The sequence below is a fragment of the Lissotriton helveticus genome, chromosome 7 (genome assembly GCF_964261635.1).
Source record: "Lissotriton helveticus chromosome 7, aLisHel1.1, whole genome shotgun sequence".
NCBI classification, from domain to species: domain Eukaryota; kingdom Metazoa; phylum Chordata; class Amphibia; order Caudata; family Salamandridae; genus Lissotriton; species Lissotriton helveticus.
In genome coordinates this window covers 819,118,723-819,142,742 of record NC_136068.1, presented here as the reverse complement: position 1 = coordinate 819,142,742, position 24,020 = coordinate 819,118,723, and the positions used below count along the sequence as shown (strand labels likewise).

At 47.1% G+C, this 24,020-nt stretch overlaps 1 protein-coding gene across 10 annotated transcripts in view; it reads left to right on the top strand.

Moving 5' to 3' along the window:
- PKD2L2 (polycystin 2 like 2, transient receptor potential cation channel) overlaps positions 1 to 24,020 on the top strand; it is a 2,146,539-nt gene that overhangs the window by 2,070,532 nt on the left and 51,987 nt on the right. For 9 of the 10 annotated variants that reach the window (XR_013598682.1, XM_078653287.1, XM_078653285.1 and 6 more), the window contains one exon: positions 667 to 997. Coding sequence is in view for 9 of the 10 variants with exons in the window: in XM_078653287.1 (XP_078509413.1) it covers positions 667 to 717 (51 nt within the window). In the remaining variant the exon portion in view is untranslated. Of the gene's footprint in view, positions 1 to 666; positions 998 to 24,020 lie in introns of those variants that run through there. The other variant, XM_078653282.1, reaches the window with a different exon arrangement.

The window sequence follows — 24,020 nt, the reverse complement described above, 5'->3', positions numbered from 1 at the left end:
TATAGTTTGGATATTTATGTCAAGGAATATTTTTGTTACCCATATTCTGTCAGACAGATCACCAGTAAGAGATCTGTGTGAGATCTGAATGCACACATTCTCAGAAGTGGTGAGTTTCTCTGGTGCACCATTATACCTTCTGTGTACTTGACCAGTGCACACCCAAAGCATGCTGTCGAATCATATCCGTGCCTAAAGCTGACAAAATTGCCCTCATATTGAAGGACAGCGGAATTCCTGGCACCAGCGCCAATGTATATTTGTGCAGAAATCGAGTTTAGGAACTGTGGACTGCCGCCCCGATCTGAAAGATTGTCTTCTGCACAATTTTTGTCAGTTGAAACGGATAGAAATTCTTGCAGGGGAAACCCTAGTAGTCCGAGTTTATCACCTTGGAATGGTAGGCTGCCTCCATTATTACCAGGTAATCATCGTTCTGATTTTCAGACCTCGTTCTGTAGTGCTGAAAAAACAAACTGCAAGGTGTCCGTATTTCCCCAGCAGTATTTCTTCCGAGTGATATTGTGAGTCAAAGAATGAACATCTGTACACACACAGCTAAAACATCACATTGCATGAACCGGCCCAACTTTTCACTTTTTCAAGATCTTTGAAACGGCTCCCATTCAGTTGGTATATTGACATTTATGTTATTACTTCTTGCAGGATGACGATGACAAGAAAGCAACAAACACGCAGCTGAAAAAAGATAATTGAGAATTTACGGAATGAACACATTTTTCTTCTGAGGGTTATCGACGGTGGGTTTATATGAAGAGAGCAATTTTGAAAAAAACAGCATATGTATGTAAACATCCTAGCATTCGAAAGTATTCAGAATATAACCAACTTTGTAAGTAAATATAATTTGTACTTCTGGGTGCCTGTTTATCCTGTCTGCTGTCAGTCCAAAGCTTGGTAAGTGCTGTTATCTTGTGCTGAGAATGAATCCACTTTTGCTTAAGGATCATCCCAATAAACATTGCACTTTGTCTCATTTCCTGATTTTATCTTCTTAGAAATGGTTCACACATATGAAAACGGATTTTTATTGTTAAAAGTAATGACTTTTGTGTTTCAGGTGAGGTCCATACTTATAGAGCCAGGTGTAACAAAAGAAGAGATTAGGAACTATTGTTCCAGATCCCAGGTTTAATATGTTGCTCCCCAGCCACACACCCTTCCAACAGTCAACTATGAAAGCTTCAAGTGAATACCTAAGGAACACTAACACAACATTCTTAGCTGGTAAAGGCAAATAACGGATGCCTCATATCTTCCTTACCAGTGCTTAATTTGAGCAGGTGGTGCCCACCGGCATTTATGACACCTGGACACCTAGCTTTCCACTTGCCTGTGCTCTCCAGTTCCTGCTTGATCCAGACTGATCCAGTGACACCGCAGCTGCCCGGGTTTTCCCTCTCGATTTTTCCAACCGTTTTTTCCCACTCACCGTTCTTCCTGCTAACAGCAGCCCAGCCCACCCCAGCACCTACTTATACAGGCTGCAGCTCGACCATCGGCATCTGGACATCGCCAAGCGCCACGACCCCTGGCCCTCCCGCCCCGAAGATACACCATCGCTGAGCTCAACACCCTGGCCCCTTGACTCTGCAACAAACACTGCCACCACACCAATCCACGCTCATGGGTAGGACCTTTCACCTGCACTCACTGCCACTTCACCTGCCACTGCACACACACCATCCCGCCGACACACCTGAACAAAAACACCAACTCGCTTGCACCCTACTTAACACACACTCACTATGCAAGTATTCCACTGAATTATGGAACCTCATGGCCACCCTCACAGCCGACATAGTCTAACTCACTGAGAACTGGCCCAACCCCACATCCACCCCAGACATTGCTACAGTGATCCCCGACAGATATATAATCACTCACCAGGACCGAACCAACAAGCCAGGGGGAGGAACTGCCATCATCCAGAAAGAGACCATACAGTGTATCACCACCACCACCACCAACAACACCACCACTCCCATGGAGCATCTCAATTTCAAGCTCCACACGAATGACAAGCCAACCATCAGAGGCGCTCTCGCATACAGAGCCCCAGGCCTGCGCCCCAGTTTCTACAACACCATTGCAGACTTAATTGTGCCCCTAAACTTAGACTCCTAGGGCTTCATCTACCTTGGCGACCTAAATTTCCACATCGATGACCCCAATGACAAAAACACAGCACACCTCCTCGACAGTATGAGCAGCCTCGGATTGACCCAGATCATCCACGACCCTACACACACAGCAGGACTTATTCTGGACTCAATTTTCACCTCCAGCAAATGCATCAAATACAGCCAAGTCACAGAACTCACTTGGACCAATCACTCTATTGTCTACTTCAGCATCTCCAGCCCCTGCACCGCTGCCCCCAAGATGACCAATGCCCCCCACCAGAGGTGGAATAAAATCTCAGAGACCAGCTGGGCATACGCCCACAACACCTCCAACCCTGCTACCACCAGCAAGTTTGAACAGGGAGTGAAAAACATCAACGCCTGGCTCACAAACTGTGCAGACAGCATCAACCCCATCAGAAGCAATATCCAGAGAAAATCCTATAAAGGCCAGCTGGTACATCCTCCAAGAACTCAGAACATCGAAACAAGACAGTAAGCAATTGGAGAGGAGATGGCGCACCAGCAATGACACCTCCAACAGGGCAGCCTTCAAGACCTCCCTCAACCTCTACCACCACTTTTGAGGGCAAGAAAGAAGACAGCTATTGCTGCATGCACCAAAACCACAGCCAACAATGGCAAGGAACTTTTCAACATCGTTAAGGAATTCTCCAACCCAACTGCCAGCGAGAACATCACACCCTCACATGAGCTGTGCAACTACCTCACCCACTTCCTCAATGACAAGATCACAATCGTATACAGAAACTTCAAACCCCAACCCACACCTACAGACTTCCTTTACCAATACACCACCATCGTAAGTGACACGAAACGCACACTAACCACCTGGAACATCCTCTACACATAGGACACCATGTCGACCATGAATTCCATCCACTAGGGAGCTCACACAAACCCATGCCTGCACCACATCTTCAACCTTGGAAACCTAAGGATTGCCCAGGAACTCATCACCCTACTAAACACCTCTATCACCACCGCAACATTTCCCGATGCCTGGAAACACGCCGAAGTCAGACCAAAACTCACCGTCAACCCCAGCAAAATCGAAAACTACTGGTCAACCTTCCTGCCCCCATTCCCAACAATTGTACTGAAAAAGATCATCTACAATCAACTCATGATACACCTGGAGCAGAACCAGCTACTCAACGCCTCCCATTCTGACTTCTGCAGCAATCATAGCACCAAACCCGCCCTGATCTCAGCTACTGATGACACTGAACCCTCTGCGACAGAGGAGAAACAGCAGTTTTCATCCTCCTCGACCTCCCAGCAGCCTTCAACACTGTATCCCACTACACACTGATCTCGAGATTCCACCACACTGGCATCCAAGGGGACGCACTCAGATGGATCACCTCCTTCCTCACCTGAAGAACCCAGAGGATCCACCTTTCAGCTCTAAACCCAAGGAGATCACCGGCGGTGGTCCCCAGGGCTCATCCTTCCGCCGCATGCTCTTCAGCGCATATATGACTGTGCTGGCCAACATCATCAGATCCCACGGTCTCAACATAATTTCCTATGCAGACAACGCCCAACTCATCCTCTCACTCACCGATGACACCACCACCACCAGAACCAACTTCCACAGTTAAATGACACACATCGTCGACTGGATGAAGAACAATTGCCTGCATCTGAACAAAGACAAGATGGAAGTACTGATCTTTGGCGACAGCAGTTAGACATGAAACAACTCCTTGTGGCCATCAGACCTAGGACCTGTACCTACTTCCTCCAACTACACCAGAAACCTCGGAATCATCATTGACAACAAGCTCACCTTGAAATCACAGATCAACTCCTCCTTTGCCTGCATCCTCACTTTGTGCATGCTATGTAAGATCACCAAGTGGCTACCCCTACACACGAGACACACTATGACACAAGCCCCCATCACCAGCTGACTGGACTATGGCAATGCCCTCTACGTAGGAATCACCACACACCTTCTATAGAGACTTCAGACCTTACAGAATGCCACAGCCAGACTCATCCTTGGCCTTCCCCGACGGACTCACACCCCATCTCAGAATACTCCACTGGCTCCCCGTACAGAAGACATGCCAGTTCAAGCTGCTGACCCACACACACAAGGCTCTATACAAGCAAGGACATGCCTACATTACCAACCACTTGAACTTCTACCAGTCATCGAGAAGACTACGGCCCGCCTCTTTTGCTTGCCCATGCTCCCCGCATCTACCGAAGCATAAGTGGAGGATATTCCTTCTCCCACATCTCAGCAAAGACTTGGAACAGCCACCCCATGCACCTCCGGACTATCAACTCACTTCCAGAATATTGTATAGCCCTCAAGGCCTAGCTGTTCGAATAATCCATCAGGGCCTGCAAGCGCCTGGAAACCCTATCAGGTGATTAGCTGCTGTTTAAAAATCCTGATTGATTGATTAATTATATTTGGGGACCCGGCGCTTATTTTTCACCCTTAGACTTTCATCCAGAACAAGAGAGATAAAAACGTACAATGGGGAAAACGGAGAAAAAGAAAGAAGGAAAAATAGTGATAAGGCGAGAAAGCAGGGACTAACAGGAACCAGAAAGAGTGAGATAAAGAGTGAAGAAGTGTCTGCTGGTGGATTAGAGAGGCATGGGTTGGAATCAAGAAAATGCAGTCTTGGCATTTGTCACCTCAACCTTCGATAGCACTGGCAGTGGACTTCTAAGAAAAACTTTAGGCACCAGCACTTATTACATTACAATTCAAGCACTGTAACCTTACATGATAATAGGTATTTACAAAGAACTCCTAAAGGAGGATAATAATAATTCAATGCAAGCCCTTTATGAAAGATACCCTTTCTGGTAATAGAAGTTCCTAAAGTTTTCCCACTCCTGCACTTCTTGTTTATCACTATGTCCGTTCCTCCATTATCCTTATTGAGGCACAAATCATGTTCCATATGCACCCATCATTGGTTTCATTGCATTCTTGAATAGTCTAATCCCCGTTAATGGTTTCGTAGATTTTGACCTATTCTCTATGCCAATAGGTACCTTCACCTTAATTACATTACCAACCTGTTGGCAGTGCTAAACCGGAAAGTGGGCTGGGGATAGTGCATGATAGAAGGCACAGAAGTAACATTGTTGATAGTAGTCACACAGCTCATCTTGTCAGATGGAGTCTCTCTGTTGTTCTGCAGTCTCTCACGAGTGACTTCTCTTTTGTATTAAACAGAACACAAGACTACTGCTACTCTCTACTCTTAAATAAATTTCAATTGCATGCACTTTTTTACATAGATTTTACATGAATGGTAACTGTCCACAGAATCTGAGACCATACCCACTCTAGCAATAGAGGCATTACTCTAAACCATAGGTCTTCAAACTTTTGTAGGTTGAGCCCCCCTAGCTCAATTTTTTTAGCTGTTGGGCCCCCCCAACACCTGACAGGAATTTCTGGAATCTGGTACACTACATAATTGACCATCACACGCATATCCTGGGCCATATCCAGCATATAATGTTCAACATAATAAGAGTGTTCAGTTAAGTGCAGGTTTGTGAGTGGGTGTGCTGAAGTGCCAGATTATTACATAGCTCAAACCACCATTTTCCTAGATAAAATGTGCGCAAATAGTTTTTACTAGGATGGTTTGTTTTACACATGACATTGATTGATAACACCACCAACATAAATGTGACGGGTGTGCATGTTTTTCACCACAGACTGTCAATCTGTGGATGGATTTTTGCTACTGCCATCCTCAGGTTGCGTTTCACATCCAGGGGCAGATTTACAAGGAAGTGCCGCAGCGTGGCACGCCAAGCCCTTTGGCTGCGCCAACTGTGGCACTTTCAGAGCACAGGAATGTGACATATTTACAAGAATATGACACATCTCTGTGCTTTCCTCGTGCTGGCACACGAACTGCAGCCATGCGCTGGCGTAGGCATCCTTGCACCATGGTGCAAGCATGCCTGCGTCGTGGGGAGATTGTTTTTGTGCAGGAAGGGGCACCTTCCTGCACATAAACAATCACTACAGGCATTTCACTCTTTCAATGCATGCTGTAGAATGCAGCACGCATTGAAAGAGGGAAAAACGAGAAAAGTGAAAACATTTCTCCTCGTTGCGCCTCACTAAGCCATCTCTAGGGTGGCGTTGCATTCAGACGCATTTCCAGATTTACGATTCCTCTTAAATCTGGAGATGTGTCTTGTTCCATGGGTGTTGCGTGGGAACACCCACAGCAATACTCATGGAACAACCCTTTAACACAAAGTGCTGTGTGTGAAGGGGCCGTATTTACAAGGAAAGGAAAAGTCACGCAGGGTGGCTTTTCCCGTCCTTGTAAATACGGAGGAGCCCCCTGCGCCACCAGAACATCACGAAAAGAAACGCACTGGTGGCGCGGGGCGCTTGTAAATCTGCCCCCTAGTCTTTAATACCACAAGTGCTGAGAACCCAATCTCACATAAATAGGACGAGCTAAAAGGCAAGGCTGAGGTACAGAGTGAACAGTGCAAGTGAATTGTGAGTGCAGAGTGATCACTGAGTGCAGGGTAAGTGGTTTGAATGGTGTGAATGCATGGGGATCAGTGTGAGTGCAGGGTGAGCGTGAAAGTGAAGGGTGAGAATGGGAAGCGAGGTGTCTGAATGCAAGGTGCATTCCCAGACACTTGTAGTAACTCAGAATGTTATTGAGGGTAGCGTAGGGTTTCAAATGTGTTAAACTATTGCTAATATGGCAGTAACCAGAGATCAGGGTGTAGGAAATAAATAGTGTGGTGATCCTGCAACAAACTCCCAGTCTTGTGATTAAGGTTGCCAGCTCATTATTTTGATGTCAAAGGCGTACAAAAATAAGCAATCATGTTTTGTTAGTACTTGTCCATGCATACTTTGAACAGCAAATATAAGTTAAAATAACTTTTACTTGTGTTCTAGGGCTGCCTGAATAACCTATGGCTGATAATAAAAGGGAACATGCTTCTTTATTTATAGACAAACAATTTGCAGTCTGTTTAAAAGAACACATGGCTTGCTGGCTGGCATTTTGCGTGCCTGCCTGTGTAGTTTTTTTTCCCACCTACTCAGTGTTTAGTCAAAAACTTAACAAGTAATAAGAGATTTTAGCTTGCTTACTGCAGTAGCAACACAGCAACGCCACAAAATATCACTTGTGAGAAGTCCACATACAATTTTTTTACAGTGTTTTTTGTAGTTTAGCAACTATATAAAAATAGTCTCATTAAAACAAACATAAAATATAAAAAATATACCACAGTGCTTGCTTGACATTCCAAGTGCATTCTGTATAAGCTTTAACAATACTTTTTGTACAGTGATACAACTACGCTCCATTTTAATGAACTATTCTCGATTTTTAGTGTTGCATTTTTAACCTGCTTTAAAAGTGTAGACTCCTGATTGACTCCTTTCTTAAAACTCTCAGATTTTCCTTCATTGTTTGCATCTGCTACTGTTATTTTAAAACAATTCCTACAGGGAGTGCAATTATAAATGAAAAACAATCTTTTCATTGTCTCATTCAATGCATACATGTCACCATTAAACACAAGATTTAACACTTGCAACAGAAGCAGTACCCTGAATTGTTTACCTGCAAACAATAATTGAAACTTCGTCTCCCTTCTGGGAAGCGCTAACCTCCCAGGAGGGGGTTAATTCATAGAGCTGAAATGTTTCAGCTGCAGTGAGAGGCAGGATGTCTCCTCTGCTATAATATCGAATGCCAAGAACAGGCCTGTCTGTTCGTACCTTAGGATTTCGCAGAGGAGACTTCCTGCCTCCTCACTGCAGCTGAAGCTGAATGAATTAACCCCCTCCTGGGACGGCAAACATAATAAAAGCATGGGCACTTCGTGCCCGTCGATTTCCCCTCCCTCCTCCCTTGACTTGCGACAGGGAACAAAGGTGAAATTAAAGTGGAGTGCGCGCCCCCCCTAGGATGGTGTCGCGCGCCCCAGGGGGGCGCGCCCCACAGTCTGAAGAACTCTGCTCTAAACACTCTGCGTATCAGTGGCACGGTACCTTTAGCTTGCTAGAGCCAAGAGCATTGTTGTGAGACTAGACCTGTTTTGATATCCTATACACAGTTATTAAATTCCACAACTTGCAGTACGAAACAGAAACAAAGGTTCACTTAGGATTTTTAAATAATTCTACAATGGTCCAAGAGACAGTTGTAACAACACAATTAAGAAGGTGACAGAGAGTCCAGTACATAGGCACAAAAGAGAGTTAAAATATCCAACTGTAGATTCACAATCCGAACAAATAAATCTAACGCTTTCCGCTGTTCACTGTAGCAAATCTAACTCTTTGTGCACTTCACCACAGATTTTTTTGCCTTTATTCTGGACCATTTAGTTGCAGGACTTAGAACCCCTTCTAAACAGGAATAGATTGCCTGTGCTTCCTCTTTAAACCGTGAAATTGGCTTATCTCTGAGTGACATATTTAACTTGCCTATAAGTCCCTAGTATATGGTGTAGAAAATGTACCCAGGTTCTGGAAGTTAAATGCCACCTGTGGACTGCGGCACCATAGACAGAGTGGGCCTGTAAAACATAGCCTATCATGTGTAGCCTGATTGCAGCAGCAAAACAGCACTGCTGTAAAACCTTTCAAAATAACCCTTTTTGACAGATGGGAAACACAATGATTAAATATTATTAAGTCACCCTTTAGCCCACAAGGTAGGGGGCCTTATATTTTAAAGTTGACCATGTACAAAATTAAAGTTTTCACTTTCCTCCTGTGGCTAGCCCCAAAAACAGTTTTCACTGGCAAGACTGTAGGTGGATCCTACAGAAAAGCAAAATACTAATTACAAACGTTTGACAGAAAACAGGTAAAATAGTCATTCCAGGACTATTTTTTATATTTAATAAAAGTCAGATTCATTGGTGAAGTTGAACTTTTAATAAATAATTAGGAAAAGTAACTTTTCGAAAGTCACCTTTTCCCTGCCAGAAGCTCCAAGAGGCCAATATACATTAACTCTACAGCAATTGTCCAGCCAAGTGCTTAACCTTAATGTGATGTGAAAACTGTTTTCAGAGCAGAACCAATGGCCAAGGTATGGGGAGGTGGATTTCTTCTGCCTGCTGGAAGACCAATCAGGGTGGATCCAGGAACTTCATTTACTTGTAAAGTTTCTTCCACAAGTTAATGCAAGTTGAGACCTCTGAAAGGCAACCTTTGTTACCACATCTAGGCTGGCTTCAAACAAACTGGGAGATGAGCTTCCCCCAGAACCAGTTTTGGCGACAACAAAGGAGGGGATTGCTCATTTCCCTGGCCACGGAGACTCTATACAACAGAGAAAGGGTCACCCCATTTTTTTGTGTGCAAATTATGTTTATTAATTTTCATAGACTACAGATAACATATTGAACCCAGTGGCCTTTTTACAACTGTTCATTGCAAACGGTTTATGCAAAATTATAGTAATTTTCATATGATTAATTATAGTAGACTACCGTAAACTTACTAACCAATCCTCTAGGGGAACTTAAACTGGAACACATGCCATGTGGCACCTTCTGATGGATACACCTGCCTGTGGATTCCTCATCTTTTGAATTACCCAATACTCAGCATTTCACTGAAACTTTTCTCCACAGCTCTCCCACGTCGACGAGGATGTCACAATGAAGGGCTCTGCACCTGACTCCGCTTGACATCATCTGAGCCATAAGAAGACCTCGTTGGCGTGCTGACATCAGTTCCCTTTGTTCGGCGCCATCAACGCGTAATTTTGTTTTCCAGGGTTCTCCAGGTATGGTGTTTAATTGTTGCAGGTTCTTCCTGAAATTGTAGCAGTGACATGGCTGCCCAGAAGAAGTCTGGTTTTAAACATTGCAGGGGATGTGGGGGCATATGTCTATCACTGGACCCCATGATGACTGTCTTTGGTGCCTCTCGTCAGACCACGACAGCGAAGGGTGTTCTTCATGTCAACGCATGAATCCAAAGGCCCAGAAAGAGAGGGCGGCCAAACTGTTTATGGCCAGTGCAAAGAAACAGAAGAGGGGCCGGAAAAGAACGAGATCCGAGTCCAAGTTGCCGACTTCGCATACCTCAAAGTTGTCGAGGAAGGACAAAAAGAAGTAGCGTCATGGATTAAGAAATCGGTTGTCTAAGGATAAGTCACAGAAGTCGGAGTCCCCGGAACTCGGGCATCACTGCAAGGATTAAGTCTCACCTTCCCTTTCGCCTCAGGTGACTCCGGCACACTCTCATGCTCTGGCTCAGAGAGTCTCTCCAGCTCCCAGAGAAGCTACGCCTTTGCCTCCGGCCTATCCACCTCTGGCTCCTGTGTCGCCGGCACCGCAACCGGAGCCAGTCAAACCGCTTCCTTGAGCTGTCTCTGAACTGGTGGTACCGGATCTGTACCCACCCTTTCCGGCTTCAGGTACGAATGCTTATCATTTGTTGAATGCAATGATTGGCATGTTTACCAGGGCGGCTAACCCTGCTGGTGCACCTGTTGGCCCCATGGGAACGCTTTTATTCAACCTTGGAGGATTGCTACCTCATTTTGCACGGGAACCATTCATGCCTTTCATGCCGATGACCCCTCGGGAAGTTGGCCTCATACAACGCTGAGGTTCTCGATGCCAGTGCATTCCCTCGAGGGAAGAGTGCAGTTGGAGTCTTTTCAGGTGCTGTCTGGCTCCAGTGCTGACTCGGCCTCACCCAGCGCCCTCCGTTAAGCCTGTGGAGCATCCATCGACGCCGGTCTTTAGGTCACCGGCGCCGCGCTTGGTGCCACTGACGTCGGTACCCAGGATGAGATCCCGAAAGGAGGCGCAGAGACTGCTGGAGGAGGAAGAATTTCAGGAGCAGCAGAAAGAGGCTGAAGAGTGGGAAATTATTGACCCTGTGCAGGAATTTGAGGGTCTGCAGGAGGCTAGTGGTTTGGACACATCTCCGGAGTGGGAGCTCTCTTCACTAAAAGGCCTTCCATCGTAAGAGGTTTCCTCATACCTTTCAATATTAAGGAAGGCAGCTGATCTGCTGGACGTGCCTCTACCAACTGCAGAGAAAAGTCAAATATTTTAACAGAGGTGCTTCATTCTCCTTCTGTATTGGAACCTCTGCTTCCATTGAATGAGGCTTTGACCAAGCCCATTTTAGAGGTTTGGCAGAAGCCAATGACTGCCCCTGCTGTGTCCAGATCAGTTGCAAGGAGATATAAAGTGGTGCCTGGAGATCCAGCTTTCCTTTCCACACACCCATCTCATGAGAGCTTAGTAGTCCAGGCATCATGCTCTTTCCCAACTATGCCTGGAGATAGAGAATATAAGAGGATGGTGCAATTGGCTAAAAAGGTGTTTTCTTCAGCCAGTATGGCTCTGAAATCCACAAATGCAACTTGTCTGCTGGGTCGATATATCCATGCTTTGATGGATTCTGCAAAGTAGGTGATCCCCAAGCTTTCGGAGGACATTCGGGGCCATTTTGCAGAGGTACTATTGGACATGCAAGCTGCGGTCCACCAAGTCACACAGTCAGGGCTGGATACAGCGGACTCTGTTGCTAGAGTTATGGGTTCCTCCGTGGCAACCAGGAGGCATGCCTGACTAAGGGGGTCTGGGTTTTCATCGGGTGTACAGGCCACACTATTGGACTTGCATTTTGATGGTTCTCCTCTCTTTGGTACCAAAGCAGACTCAGCACTACAGCGCTTCAAGAACAGAGCCACAGCGATAAAGTTGGGTCTACAGTCCCAACCAAGAAATGTTGGGTACCGTAGATTGCACTGGTTTGGCAAGACTCCTTTTAGGGCCAGGCAGCAGCAACTGCAGCAGCAGCAGGCAAACCCTCTGTATAGGTCGTACAGAGGAAAGGGTAGAGGTTGCCTGCAAGGCACAGCTCAGCAGCAAGTCTCCTCATCCTCCTCTCGCATTCCCCCAACTGTAACCTCAGGGAAGCAGCTCTAGAACCTCCATCCTGGAACTTGTTGGCCCTGTGGGATGTCGCATGTCTCATTTTCTATGAAATTTGCGATCTATTACATCAGATCTCTGGGTTTTGGATCTTGTAGAAAATGGGTATGCCCTTCCTTTCCGTGACTTTCCCCCTCGTTAAGGATGGTGCTCAGCGCTCCGTCCATCATCTCCTTGTGTTTCCTTTGTTCGCCCTAAGTTGGCAGGGTATGCCCAGACGTGGGTCTCTGTCGCAATGTCAGTAGCACTTGATAAGATGTAGCCACTAACCTTGGAAGATCGCAAGCAGGAACGATGGTACGCAGAGAGGCCCCCCTACTCCCCTGGGCGCAACCCCACACAGAGTGAAGTAGACACTACTATGCACAAATGCACCCCAGGGAAAAGGGAAGTGGATAAAATAATAAACACTGCAGACCAAACGGTTCCTCCTAGTCCTGCTTCTGTTTTCATAAATGCAACTTCCAACACAGAAGCGTGAGGGTCCCTTGGAGGCAACTACATATGGAAAGGAGACAAGAATCCAGGGGTTAGGCAATGTCATACAAGGAACCAATCATATCAAACATTAGTAAGGTAACTCTCACTACTCACACGCTTCACACTGCAGTACTCTACAATAGTGTCAAAGAGGTAGTCCGTAGAAAGGATACATCGAAAAGACTCAGTCCTTTCTCTTCAGGGTTGAAATAAAGCAGCACTGATTCAATTGTGCAAAAGGAATCCAGCATGAACAGAAATCAAACAAGCAGTTTCTTCACCACATGCTTAGAACAAAAAAACAAAATCAGCAAGGGTTAACTCCAATATATCCAAAAGGACAGGATACAGTGAAAGCTTTCCTACACAGTACTCCCCTAAAAGAAACCTAAATACCTGAAATCATCGCGCGTTGAAAGGCACCTTCGTCCTGCAACACAGACAACACGCCTCTCCAGTTCACACACTGGATAGGTACCCGAAACACTTGCAACGCGAAGGCAGGCAAAGAAAAGGTCTCCGTCTATTCAGCGGCGGCAGCCTAAAACGGGAAACTCTGAGACTCGGCTCTCCGGAGGGGAACACCTTTTCTGACCGGAGCTCAGGACGCATTCAGAAGTTTGTCAAGCCCCGATCCTATGGAGAGGAGGGGCTTTGTAGCTTCTGAGTGGGCCGTAATGCAGGATTCTACTTCCGGTATAACAAGCACTAGGCTTCTGGGACTTGCAGTGCCAGATGTTACGCTCACCCCCTAGTGGTCCCTCATTCATTCCTTAGGTGGGAGTGAAAGGGGGAAGCGTGCTAAGTATCTTGTGCCCTTGTATACGGCCTGTGATCGCTACAGTCCCTTGCTCACTTTGCCACTGGATTCAAGCTAGCCTGGCTGATGAAGGGTGTTACCCAGAAACCGATTCCAGGATGCTTGTTTCTGGTTCAGTTTATGTTTAAGTTTGTAACTTTCAATTTGTTTATGTTACCAAATGCTGATACAGTACATTTCAAGGTTAGTGCACGTGGGCAATGATATACCACAAGAAATGTTCCGATGTCCAACAATCTCTCCAGTGCCCCAGGGGACGTAGTTCCTGACCTGCCACACTCACACTCACAGCCAGAGAGCACACACACGCTGAGTCGCCCTCTTACTGTAAAATCATGAAATGTAAATGGCCTTTGTGATAAGACAAAGAGGGGACTGGTACTGTAGCATCCAAAGAGACACGCTCCATCAGTGGCTTTCTACAAGAAACACATCTGATGGGGACAGCTACTAAAGCTCTGGATATATGGGGCTTTAAAATGGCGGCACACTCTGAATTTACATCGGGAACCAGGGGAGTAGGGATATTGATCGAAAAAGTTGCCCACTGGTGATACAAGGGACTCAGACGGACGATCAAGGGCACTTTACAGCGCTCTTCTGTCAATGGGAAGGACGAGCGTACAACCTAGTCTCTGTATACATTCCTCCCACACTTCACAATCTGGCCTTCCCGGCCCTTGGTAAATTCCTGCTTTCACTCCCTCAAGGGGAATTGATCATGGGGGCGACTTTAATGCCACACTAAACGCCACATGGGACAGACACCCACCGTGAAACCAGGGGACATCTCCGCACCTCCGAGAATTCTTGGACGCACTCGGGCTGGTGGAAATTTGATGCACACACTACCCCAAGGCACGTCAGTATACTTACCACTCAGGTGCACACAACAGCATGTCTAGGATAGACTATATCCTCACCTCCCCAAAAGGCCTTGAGAGAGTACTAGAGATCACACACCACGCCAGAGGCATATCAGACCATTCCTGTGTTAGTAACATATACATCGCACCACACTGGGAGGAGATGCACATACCCCATATACCCAGGGTACCTGAAAGACCCAATCATATGGAAAGGCCTGCACAAAACCTCAGGGCACTATTTTCAAGAAAACGTACAATCAGTGACCTCTCCCGTCCTCCTATGGGAAGCATATAAGACGGTCCTACGCAGACAGGCTATTTCACTAATCACGTCACATAAGCGAGACAAGGCACAGCATGTACGAGAACTTGAACAAGCGGTGAGTCGGGCGGAGAGCGCACACACAAGAGACCCAAATGACAAAACGACCCACATACTATACCTTGCAATCGGCCAATGGGGAGATAATTACAGACCCACACGACATAGTCACAGCATTCGCGCAACATTACGAGACTTAAAACACCCCCAATGCTACAGCAGCCGTAGAGGAGAATCTGGCCTTTCTTAGAGATATACGTTTTCCCAAGCTAGTGCCTCAAGAGGTACAAACAGTAGAGGCGCCTCTCACAGTTGATGAAATCACTGCAGCCATTAGCGGGCTCCAACCGGGTAAGGCACTAGGTCCCAACGGTATTCCTGTGGAGCTTAACAAAAAAGAAGCAGATACGCTGGTGCCACACCTGTTGAAGATGTATGAGACCAGCCTGGAAGAGGGAACACTACCTGGCGACGCTTGTAGCAATCCCAAAACCAGGTAAACCCCCACAGGAGTGCACCTCCTACCGCCCAATTTCACTCCTCAATGCAGAATCAAAAATACTAGTGAAAGCACTGACGACTAGTCTTCAGCCATTTCTTACGACCCTTATACACCCTGACCAATATGGTTTTAAGCCGGGCCGGAACACGGCGATGAACCTGAGGAGGCTTCACGGCATGATGGCTCGCATTCCAACTATCCAAGAAAAGACGGTCATCCTCTCATCAGACGCCAGTATGGCCTTCGATCGGGTGGCATAGCCCTTTCTATTTGCTGTGATACAACATTTTGGTTTTGGCCCCAAATTCTGTGCCTGGGTTCAGCTCCTGTATACGCAGCCATTGGTGCATGTAGTGGTCAACGGGTGAATATCTGACGACTTTCCCGTGTGGTGTGGGAGGAGGCAAGGCTGCCCCCTATCCCCACTCTTGTTTTCTCTGGTGCTTGAGCCATTGGCAGCGTGGATAAGGGGGGATCCTGTAATACGTGGACTGTGGTGGTCGGAGGGGTGGGAGGACCGCATTTCCTTGTATGCAGACAACATTCTGTTATATATGGCATCCCCTAGACAGTCGATCTCCTGCTTGCTAGGCATCTGCGAGTCATAATGCAGAGTTTTAGGATACACGATTAACTGGACGAAATTGGTCCTATATATACTTAACGTCCCCCCCACGCCTACCCAGAGGTGTCACAATACAGATCGCAGTAGATGGGCTCAAATATTTGGGCATACATATCACGCCTGAACCCACACAATTTTACGAGCGTAACCTACTACCTCCACTGGCACTCCCTACCTCTGACGCTCCTGGGCCGGGTGGCACTCTTCAAAATGATGGCTCTTCCCAGATTTTTATACACTTTACAAAGCACGCCAATCCCCATTTCCCACGCCAATTTCAAGTCAATTGAGGAGGAGGTAGGCCACCTCCTCTGGGAATGGAAGCCCCCCGCATAGCAATGTGCAAGCTTGTAAGAGGCTGGTACAATGGCGGAATTGCCTTGCCCAACATTCAACAATACTATTGGGCCTCACAGCTAATAGTGGTTAACCACTGGCTCCACGCCCCACAGGAGGAACCAGCATTCACATGGATAGGCATACCCTTGGCACAGATGGAATCCTGGGCGCACAATATAATAAATCTCGGAAACACACATTGATTGGCCCCACAGGACACACAGTGCGCATCTGGTTCGCTGCACTATGAGCGCTCGGCTGGGAGGGAGTGCTTACACAACACACACCACTTTGGGACACCCCCAGATTGATCATGCTTCGTAATAGTAAATGATTCACCTGATGGGATCTAATAGGTATATCCAGGGTGGGGGACATGTAGAAGAAAGGGGGGTTACATTTGCTCAGTTACAAGCGACATACCAGATGGCCGAGACGGAGCAATACCGATACCTACAAATCAAACACGCACTTACGGGAGCCATCCCTCAGGGAACTGATCTCCCTGAATCCTCGCTGCTCGTAGACCGATTATTGACAGACTGCCTCACCAAAAAAGCAATCTCTCTTACATACCGTAAACTGATAAACCATCAAAAAGATCACACTCACAACCTTAGAGAAAAATGACAGACTGAGCTTGGGGAAATGGACGAGCAAGACTGGCAGGAGGCGCTAGCATCCCCGCCCAAAGTGGCAATCCCCTCCAGACTCCAACTGGTGCAACTAAAAATACTGCACAGAATAGGGAGGGCTGAAACACCTCTATGTCTGTGGGGTTGTGAGTTAGCAGGCACATTTTTCTATACACTGTGGGACTGTCCCAAAATCACACAATACTGGGGGTCTTTCATGGCTACAATCACTCGGGTATATGGCTTCGAAGTCCCTCCTGAACCACAGAGGTGCCTTCTCAACGTATGGGAGCCAACTAAATTTAACCATGCAGCCCAGGCTTGACAATGGCTGAACAGAACATCGCTCAACATTGGGGAGCGCAAACTATCCCCACACACCATCAGTGGTGTCGTGATCTAGACATGGCAATGGTAGCAGAAAATGCGGTATTCATTCATAGAGGGTGTCCCCGAAAATGAATGCGGGAATGGGGGAAATGGAACTCATTTCGAGGAAACATATGCGCCCCTCCGCCTGAGGAATCCGACCCGGAACAGAGTGACTAATGCGCACGTGCTGTTGTGGTGTAGAGGTGTGCACTATGAGGACGTTGGAGGAACGAAAACACCTACACTCTGTTCCCTTTACTGCACTACCTTGTATAATGTATGATCTGAATCCTACATGTATCTCTTGTACTCGGCGATATTTTATGCAAATAACAATAAAGATTTTTTTTTAAATGATGATGGATTCAACCCACATCTGTGATTGGGGGCGAGTGTCTGAAAAGTTTCAGCGCTCCGTCCATCATCTCCTTGTGTTTTCTTTGTTCGCCCTAAGGTGGCAGGGTATGCCCAGACGTGGGTCCCTTGCTCACTTTGCCACTGGATTCAACCTAGCTTGGCTGACGAAGGGTGTTACCCAGAAACTGGGCCCAGGATGCTTGTTTCCGGTTCAACGAAGACCTGGCTTGACAGTTCGGGCTGGACTGTTCCCATGAGGCACAGGGTCAAGACTGATGTGCATAAAGTGGGTCTGAACTGAGGTGGCGAAGTAAGCTAAAGAATGATGATTGATTTAACCCAGATCTGTAACTGGGGCGAGTGTCTGAAAAGTTTCAGCGCTCCATCCATCATCTCCTTGTGTTTCCTTAGTTTGCCCCAAGTTGGCAGAATATGCCCAGACATGGGTCCCTTGCTCACTTTGCCACTGGATTCAAGCTAGCCTGGCTGATGAAGGGTGTTACCCAGAAATCGGTCCCAGGATGCTTGTTTCTGGTTAAGGGAAGACCTGGCTTGGCAGTTCGGGCTGGACTGTTCCCGTGAGGCACAGGGTCAAGACTGATTTGCATATAGCTGGGTCTGAACTGAGGTGGCAAAGTGAGCTAAAGACTGATGATGGAATCAACCCAGATCTGTGACTGGGAGCGAGTGTCTGAAAAGTTTCGGCGCTCCATCCAGCATCTCCTTGTGTTTGCTTTTTTCACCCTAAGTTGGCTGGGTATGCCCAGACGTGGGCCCTTTGCTCACTTTGCCACTGGATTCAAGCTAGCCTGGCTGATGAAGGGTGTTATACAGAAACCAGTCCCAGGATGCTTGTTTCCGGTTCAGGGAAAACCTGGCTTTGCAGTTCGGGCTGGACTGTTCCCATGAGGCACAGGGTCAAGACTGATTTGCATATAGCTGGGTCTGAACTGAGGTGGCGAAGTGAGCTAAAGAATGATGATGGATTCAACTCAGATCTGTGAATGGGGGCGAGTGTCTGAAAAGTTTCAGCGCTTTGTCCATCATCTCCTTGTGTTTGCTTAGTTCGCCCCAAGTTGGCCGAATATGCCCAGACGTGGGTCCCTTGCTCAACTAGCCTCTGGATTCAAGCTAACCTGGCTGATGAAGGGTGTTACCCAGAAACCGGTCCCAGGATGCTTGTTTCCGGTTCAGGAAAGACCTGGCTTGGCAGTTCGGGCTCGACTCTACCCATGAGGCACAGGGTCAAGACTGATTTGCATATAGCTGGGTCTGAGCTGGGGTGGCGAAGTGAGCTAAAGAATGATGATGGGATTTAACCCAGGTCTGGGACTGGGGGTGAGTGTCTGAAAAGTTTCAGCGCTCCATCCATTATCTCCTTCTGTTTGCTCAGTGGACCACCTGTTGCCTCTGCCGCAGTAGGTTCGGTCTTTTGCTACAGAAGGGTGTGATAGAGGTTGTTCCAGAAAGGAAAGGGGCCAGGGTTGCTACTCCGGATACTTCCCTGTTTCCCAAGAAGGACGGACGATTGAGGCCAATCCTAGACCTCAAGATCTTGAATTTTTACCTCAAGCAGGAGAAGTTCAAGATGTTGACAGTGGCTCAGGTTCTTCTGGCGCTGCAGCAGGAAGACTGGATGCTGTTGATCGATTTACAGGATGCGTATTTTCACATTCCCATCCTGAAGTCACATCGGAAGTATCTCTGTTTTACGGTGGGATCTCACCACTACCAGTTTGCGGTCTTTCCATTCGGTCTTACATTTGCACCACAGGTCTTCACAAAGGTGATAACGGTGGTATCAACGCATCTCAGAAGGTATGGATTCCTGTTTTCCCCTATCTGGACGACTGTCTGCTCAAAGCAAAGTCACAGGAGATTGTGCTGCTTTACTTCCAACTAACAACGCATCTGTTGTTCGACTTGGGTTTTTCGATAAACAGACCCAAATCTCACCTGGTGCCCTCTCAGCACAACCTGTTCTTAGGGGCAATACTAGACACTAATGTGAGTCGTGCGTTCCCGCCTCCACAGAGGATTCTAGACATCCAGGTTATGACTCCAAGTTTTCAAAATGGAACAGCTGAAGGTCTTGCACCTGCTCGGTCTGTTCGTTTCCTGCATACTGGTGGTCAACCATTCAAGCTGGCACATAAGGGCACTCCGGTGGTGCCTCCGCAGGCAGTGGTTTCAGCTCAACGGAGATTTGAAGGAGGTGGTCAGAATCTCCAGAGACACTGCAGCGGAGCTGTTGCGGTGGAGCGTTCCAGACCACCTGTCTCAAGGGAAGCCATTTCAACCTCCTTTTCCGGTGGCCACAGTGATAACGGATGCCTCCACTCTAGGATGGGGAGCTCATCTGGGGAATCTGGAGGACAAAATCATTTGGTCTCCAGAGGAAAGATTATTTCACATCAATCTTCTAGAATTGCGGGTGATACGTTTGGCTCTTAAGGCATTTCTTCCCTCCCTTCACGGTCAGTCAGTTCAGGTCCTGACGGACAACACTACAGCGATGTGGTACATAAACAAACAGGGAGGAGTAGGGTTGTATTGTCTCTGCAGAGAGGCTCAGTGACTCTGGTCCTAGGCTCAGGACCATCCGATTTGTGTGATTGTGAATCTTCTGGCCGGAGTGCTGAATGTGCGTGCGTACTGTCTCAGTCAGCAGTTCTCGGACGATCACAAGTGGCGTCTTCATCCAGAGGTGGTCCTTCACATTTTCAGGATGTGGAGGTTTCCTTGGTTGAACCAGTGTGCCACTCAGGAGAACGCGCACCTCCCGTCGTTCTGCAGTCTCCAGTATCCGATGCGGGGAGCATTGGGGGATGCGTTTCAGTAAGATTGGGGCTCACAGCTTGTTTACATGTTTCCTCCCTTACCCTTGATTCCTTGATTTCTGAGGAAGGTTCGCCAAGACCGGGCCCAAGTCATATTGATCGCCCCGGCTTGGCCACGAAGGGTGTGGTACACAGACCTCCTCTACCTCTCATCGCACCCTCTGCTCCGGCTCTCTCTCAGGGCAGACCTCCTCTCACAGTCACAAGGGCAGGTTCTACACCCCCACCCCCACCTCCAGAGCCTGCACCTTCATGCCTGATGATTGGATGGGGCAACATGAGCTTTTTCTCCCTCCCATCGAATGTGGTGGATGTTATTTTATCGGCCAGAACACACTCCACCAAATCTGTCTATTCCGACCGGTGGGCTGGGCTTGTAAAATGGTGTGGCGAAAGATCGATTGATACCTTACGAGCCCATTTGTCTGAGATTCTCAGTTTCTCTCTTTCCCTAGCACAGCAGGGTTGTGCAGTAGTAATGGTCAAGGGCTACTTGTCTGCCTTGTCGGCCTTTCTCTGTTTACCAGACCAACCATCTTTATTTAAATCTCCCATAGCCATGAGGTTCATTAAGGGCCTCACTAATAAGTTTCCTCCCACTCCCTTTATCATGCCTCAGTGGGATTTGAATTTAGTTCTCAGTTTCTTGATGGGGTCTTCCTTTGAGCGCCTACATAGTTTTCCCTTGAGATTCCTGGCGTTTAAGACAATATTTCTGGTTGCCATTGCTTCCGCCAGGAGGGTTAGTGAGCTGCAGGCCCTTAACTCTAAGGTCCTATTTACCTAAGTTCATGTGGATAAAATGGTTCTTAGGACCAGAACTGCTTTCCAGCCTAAGGTTATCACTCCCTTCCACCTAGGGCAATCTATTACATTAACCACATCTATCCTCCCCCTCACCCTTCTAAGGAGGAGATAAGACTTCACCGCCTGGACCCTAAGAGGGTGGTTACCTTCTACCTGGTCAGGACTAAAGACTTCAGGTTGGACAGCCAACTCTTCATTGGTTACGTGGGCAGAATGAAGGGCAAGGCTGTCCACAAGAGATCACTGTCTAGGTGAATCATCCTCTGCATCAAGATCTGCTACGCCATTGCCAAGAAGGAGTCTCCTCCACCAGAGCTAAGACTTCTTCTTCGACTTTAGCTAGAGGTGTCCTTGTTGTAGACATCTACAAGGCGGCGATTTGGGCCTCCCTCCACACTTTCACGAAGCATTATTTCTAAGTAGGTGTGGAAGCGGCCGGTTTAGAGACCGGTCCATCTTGCACCAAGAACCAACACCACGTTCCACTCCTCCCAAGATACTTTTTAATCATTGCACATTAGATGCGGTTGTTAGAAATCGGGTCTCCAGTTGCCAGAGGTATGCACCCTGTCCAAGTAGGGAACCCAATTCTGGTCCGGGTAAGTAAGTCACACGCGTAAATCAACCATCATAGACACAATACTTATCCAAATGTGTCCTTGAAGTGGAGGTGACTACAAAGCAAAGCCTTTGTAGTGCACACATCTCCTTTCAGCCCAGCTCTGTCTGCCAGCCTATTTTTTTTTTGGGGCGGGGGCGGGGGCGGGGGGGTTAAATCAGTGTTTTGTGTGAGGCCAGGCCATTGCCTATTTAGGTGTATGTGTTAGCTCCTCCCCACCCTCTTGCCTAGGAAGATCCACCAGTATACAGATGAATGAAGATGCAGCTGTGTGTCCTGTACTTGTGCCTGTCTAGAGGGAGTGCACAATGTGTAGCTGTCAGCCCTCCCCAGATGTGTATTGGAGACAAGCTGCAAGGCACACAAGAGATCTAAGAGCAGAGGAATGTCCACTTTCTGGGTTAGTAATACCAGAACCAACATGGCAACCAAAGAGGATTTGTTATTACCAATCCAAAGATATGAAACATAAAACAGCTACTCCTCTGCAATCAGGAATTACACTTAAAAGGGTATTTAAGGAATTCCTTATGTTTACCTACGAGAGGAGCAGGCCTCACAGTAGTTTAAATGAACTTGGGTGGTTGTCACTACCAGGACATGTCAAACAAAAAGGTACATGTCCTACCTTTTACTAACACAGCACCCTGCCCTTGGGGCAATCTAGGGGTGACTAATATGTATTAAAAGGGGTTTTAGGCTTGGCAAGTAGTTGAAAATGTCAAGTTGAGGTGGCAGTGACAGGTCTGAGTCAGGTTATAAAGGCTACTTCTGTGGGTGGCGCAATCATGCTACAGGCCCACTAGTAACATTTGGTTTACAGGCCCTAGGTATATAGTATAACACCAGACGCACAACTAGAGGCAAATTTGAGGGAAAGGGGGCGACTAAAAATTTCAGGGGGACTAATCCTTCCAGCATTAGGCTGAGTGGAGATGAAAGGGTGAAAAAACAACAAAGCCTTGTTCAAACGTAAATGCTCTTTTAAAGACTTGTGAAGTACTCAGGGTGGCTGCGATAAACACAAAAACTGTCTGTGTGTCAGGCCGGGAAGCTGTGTCAGCACCGGCTGATACATCCGACGGGGGTGGGGGCGCGGGGGCTGAAGCCCTTTGAGTCTATGGGCGTTGCGTGCCCTTTATACCACTTACTAGGGACTTATACGTGAACGAAACATGCCAATTATGGATAAACCAATTGCCATCACATTTTAGATAAGAGCAGAGGCACTTTAGCACTGGTCAGCAGTGGTAAAGTTCTCAGAGCCATAAAGCCAGCCAAAACCATGTCAAAAACAGAGGAAGATGAAGGCATAAAGTTTGGGGTAACTGCAAAAAGAGCCATTTCCAACTGTAGGAAAAGGCTGTAGCGTTCCTGGAATCTGCTGGTCTGGTGTCGGTGCTGCTTGTGAATGAACAGGCTCAGGCTCCCTGTGTGTACTGCTGCTATTGGATGCTCCTCTTTCTTCGTTACTATCTATAATTTTTCACCTCTGCCTCCCATTGTCAGTAGTTTGTATTAAAATTTACTATTACCAACTACCATCTGAGTATCACCTGGAAAATTGTCTAAATACCAGCCAAAAAGGACTGCGAAGAAAGGAAACGCTCCAGATAGGCAAAAAGTCATGAGGCGCTCAATGAGAGTTTACAATTGTTTACTGGTAACACAGCCCAAAGGTAGGGAGCTCTCAACAAGAGCTCCTAATCATCTAACAATACAGGAGTAATTAGCGAATTCTTACCCAACTCACTATCCACAGTCACTGAATTAATGATATTAAACACCTGGGAGGCGACAGCTCTGTGTCTATTTCTCAGGAGGGGAAACCACAAAGGTCTGTGCGCATTTCGCTAATCTTCCCTCCTCCTGGCAAAACGCGGGTTAACCAGAGACGTTTTAATGCATGGGCAAAGTGGGCTCTGGCCCAGGGCGCCAGCCTGTCAGGGGGCCTCCTGACATAGTAAGCTCTGTTCTTCAGAGTTTTGCTCCAATGACCTTGAAAATGTCTTAAACAGATTGTTTTAAGTACTGTCTTCCTTTAAAAAAATGTTTATGTACCTGATGTGTGAGAGTCTAGTATGGGCATTTTGCAGATAAATGTTGTGTTTATGTTTCATACAATATACATAAAAAAGTTTCTGTTAGAATCAAACAAGGCCTAACATATAAGAAATGGGATGGCGTCACAGAGATTATTTGCAGTAATATTGGTTAGCTGCTGCAGTTACAAATATTGAAAACACATGTAACTATTCCTTAATATTAGATGTAAACACATTTAGGGCCTTATTTATGCGAA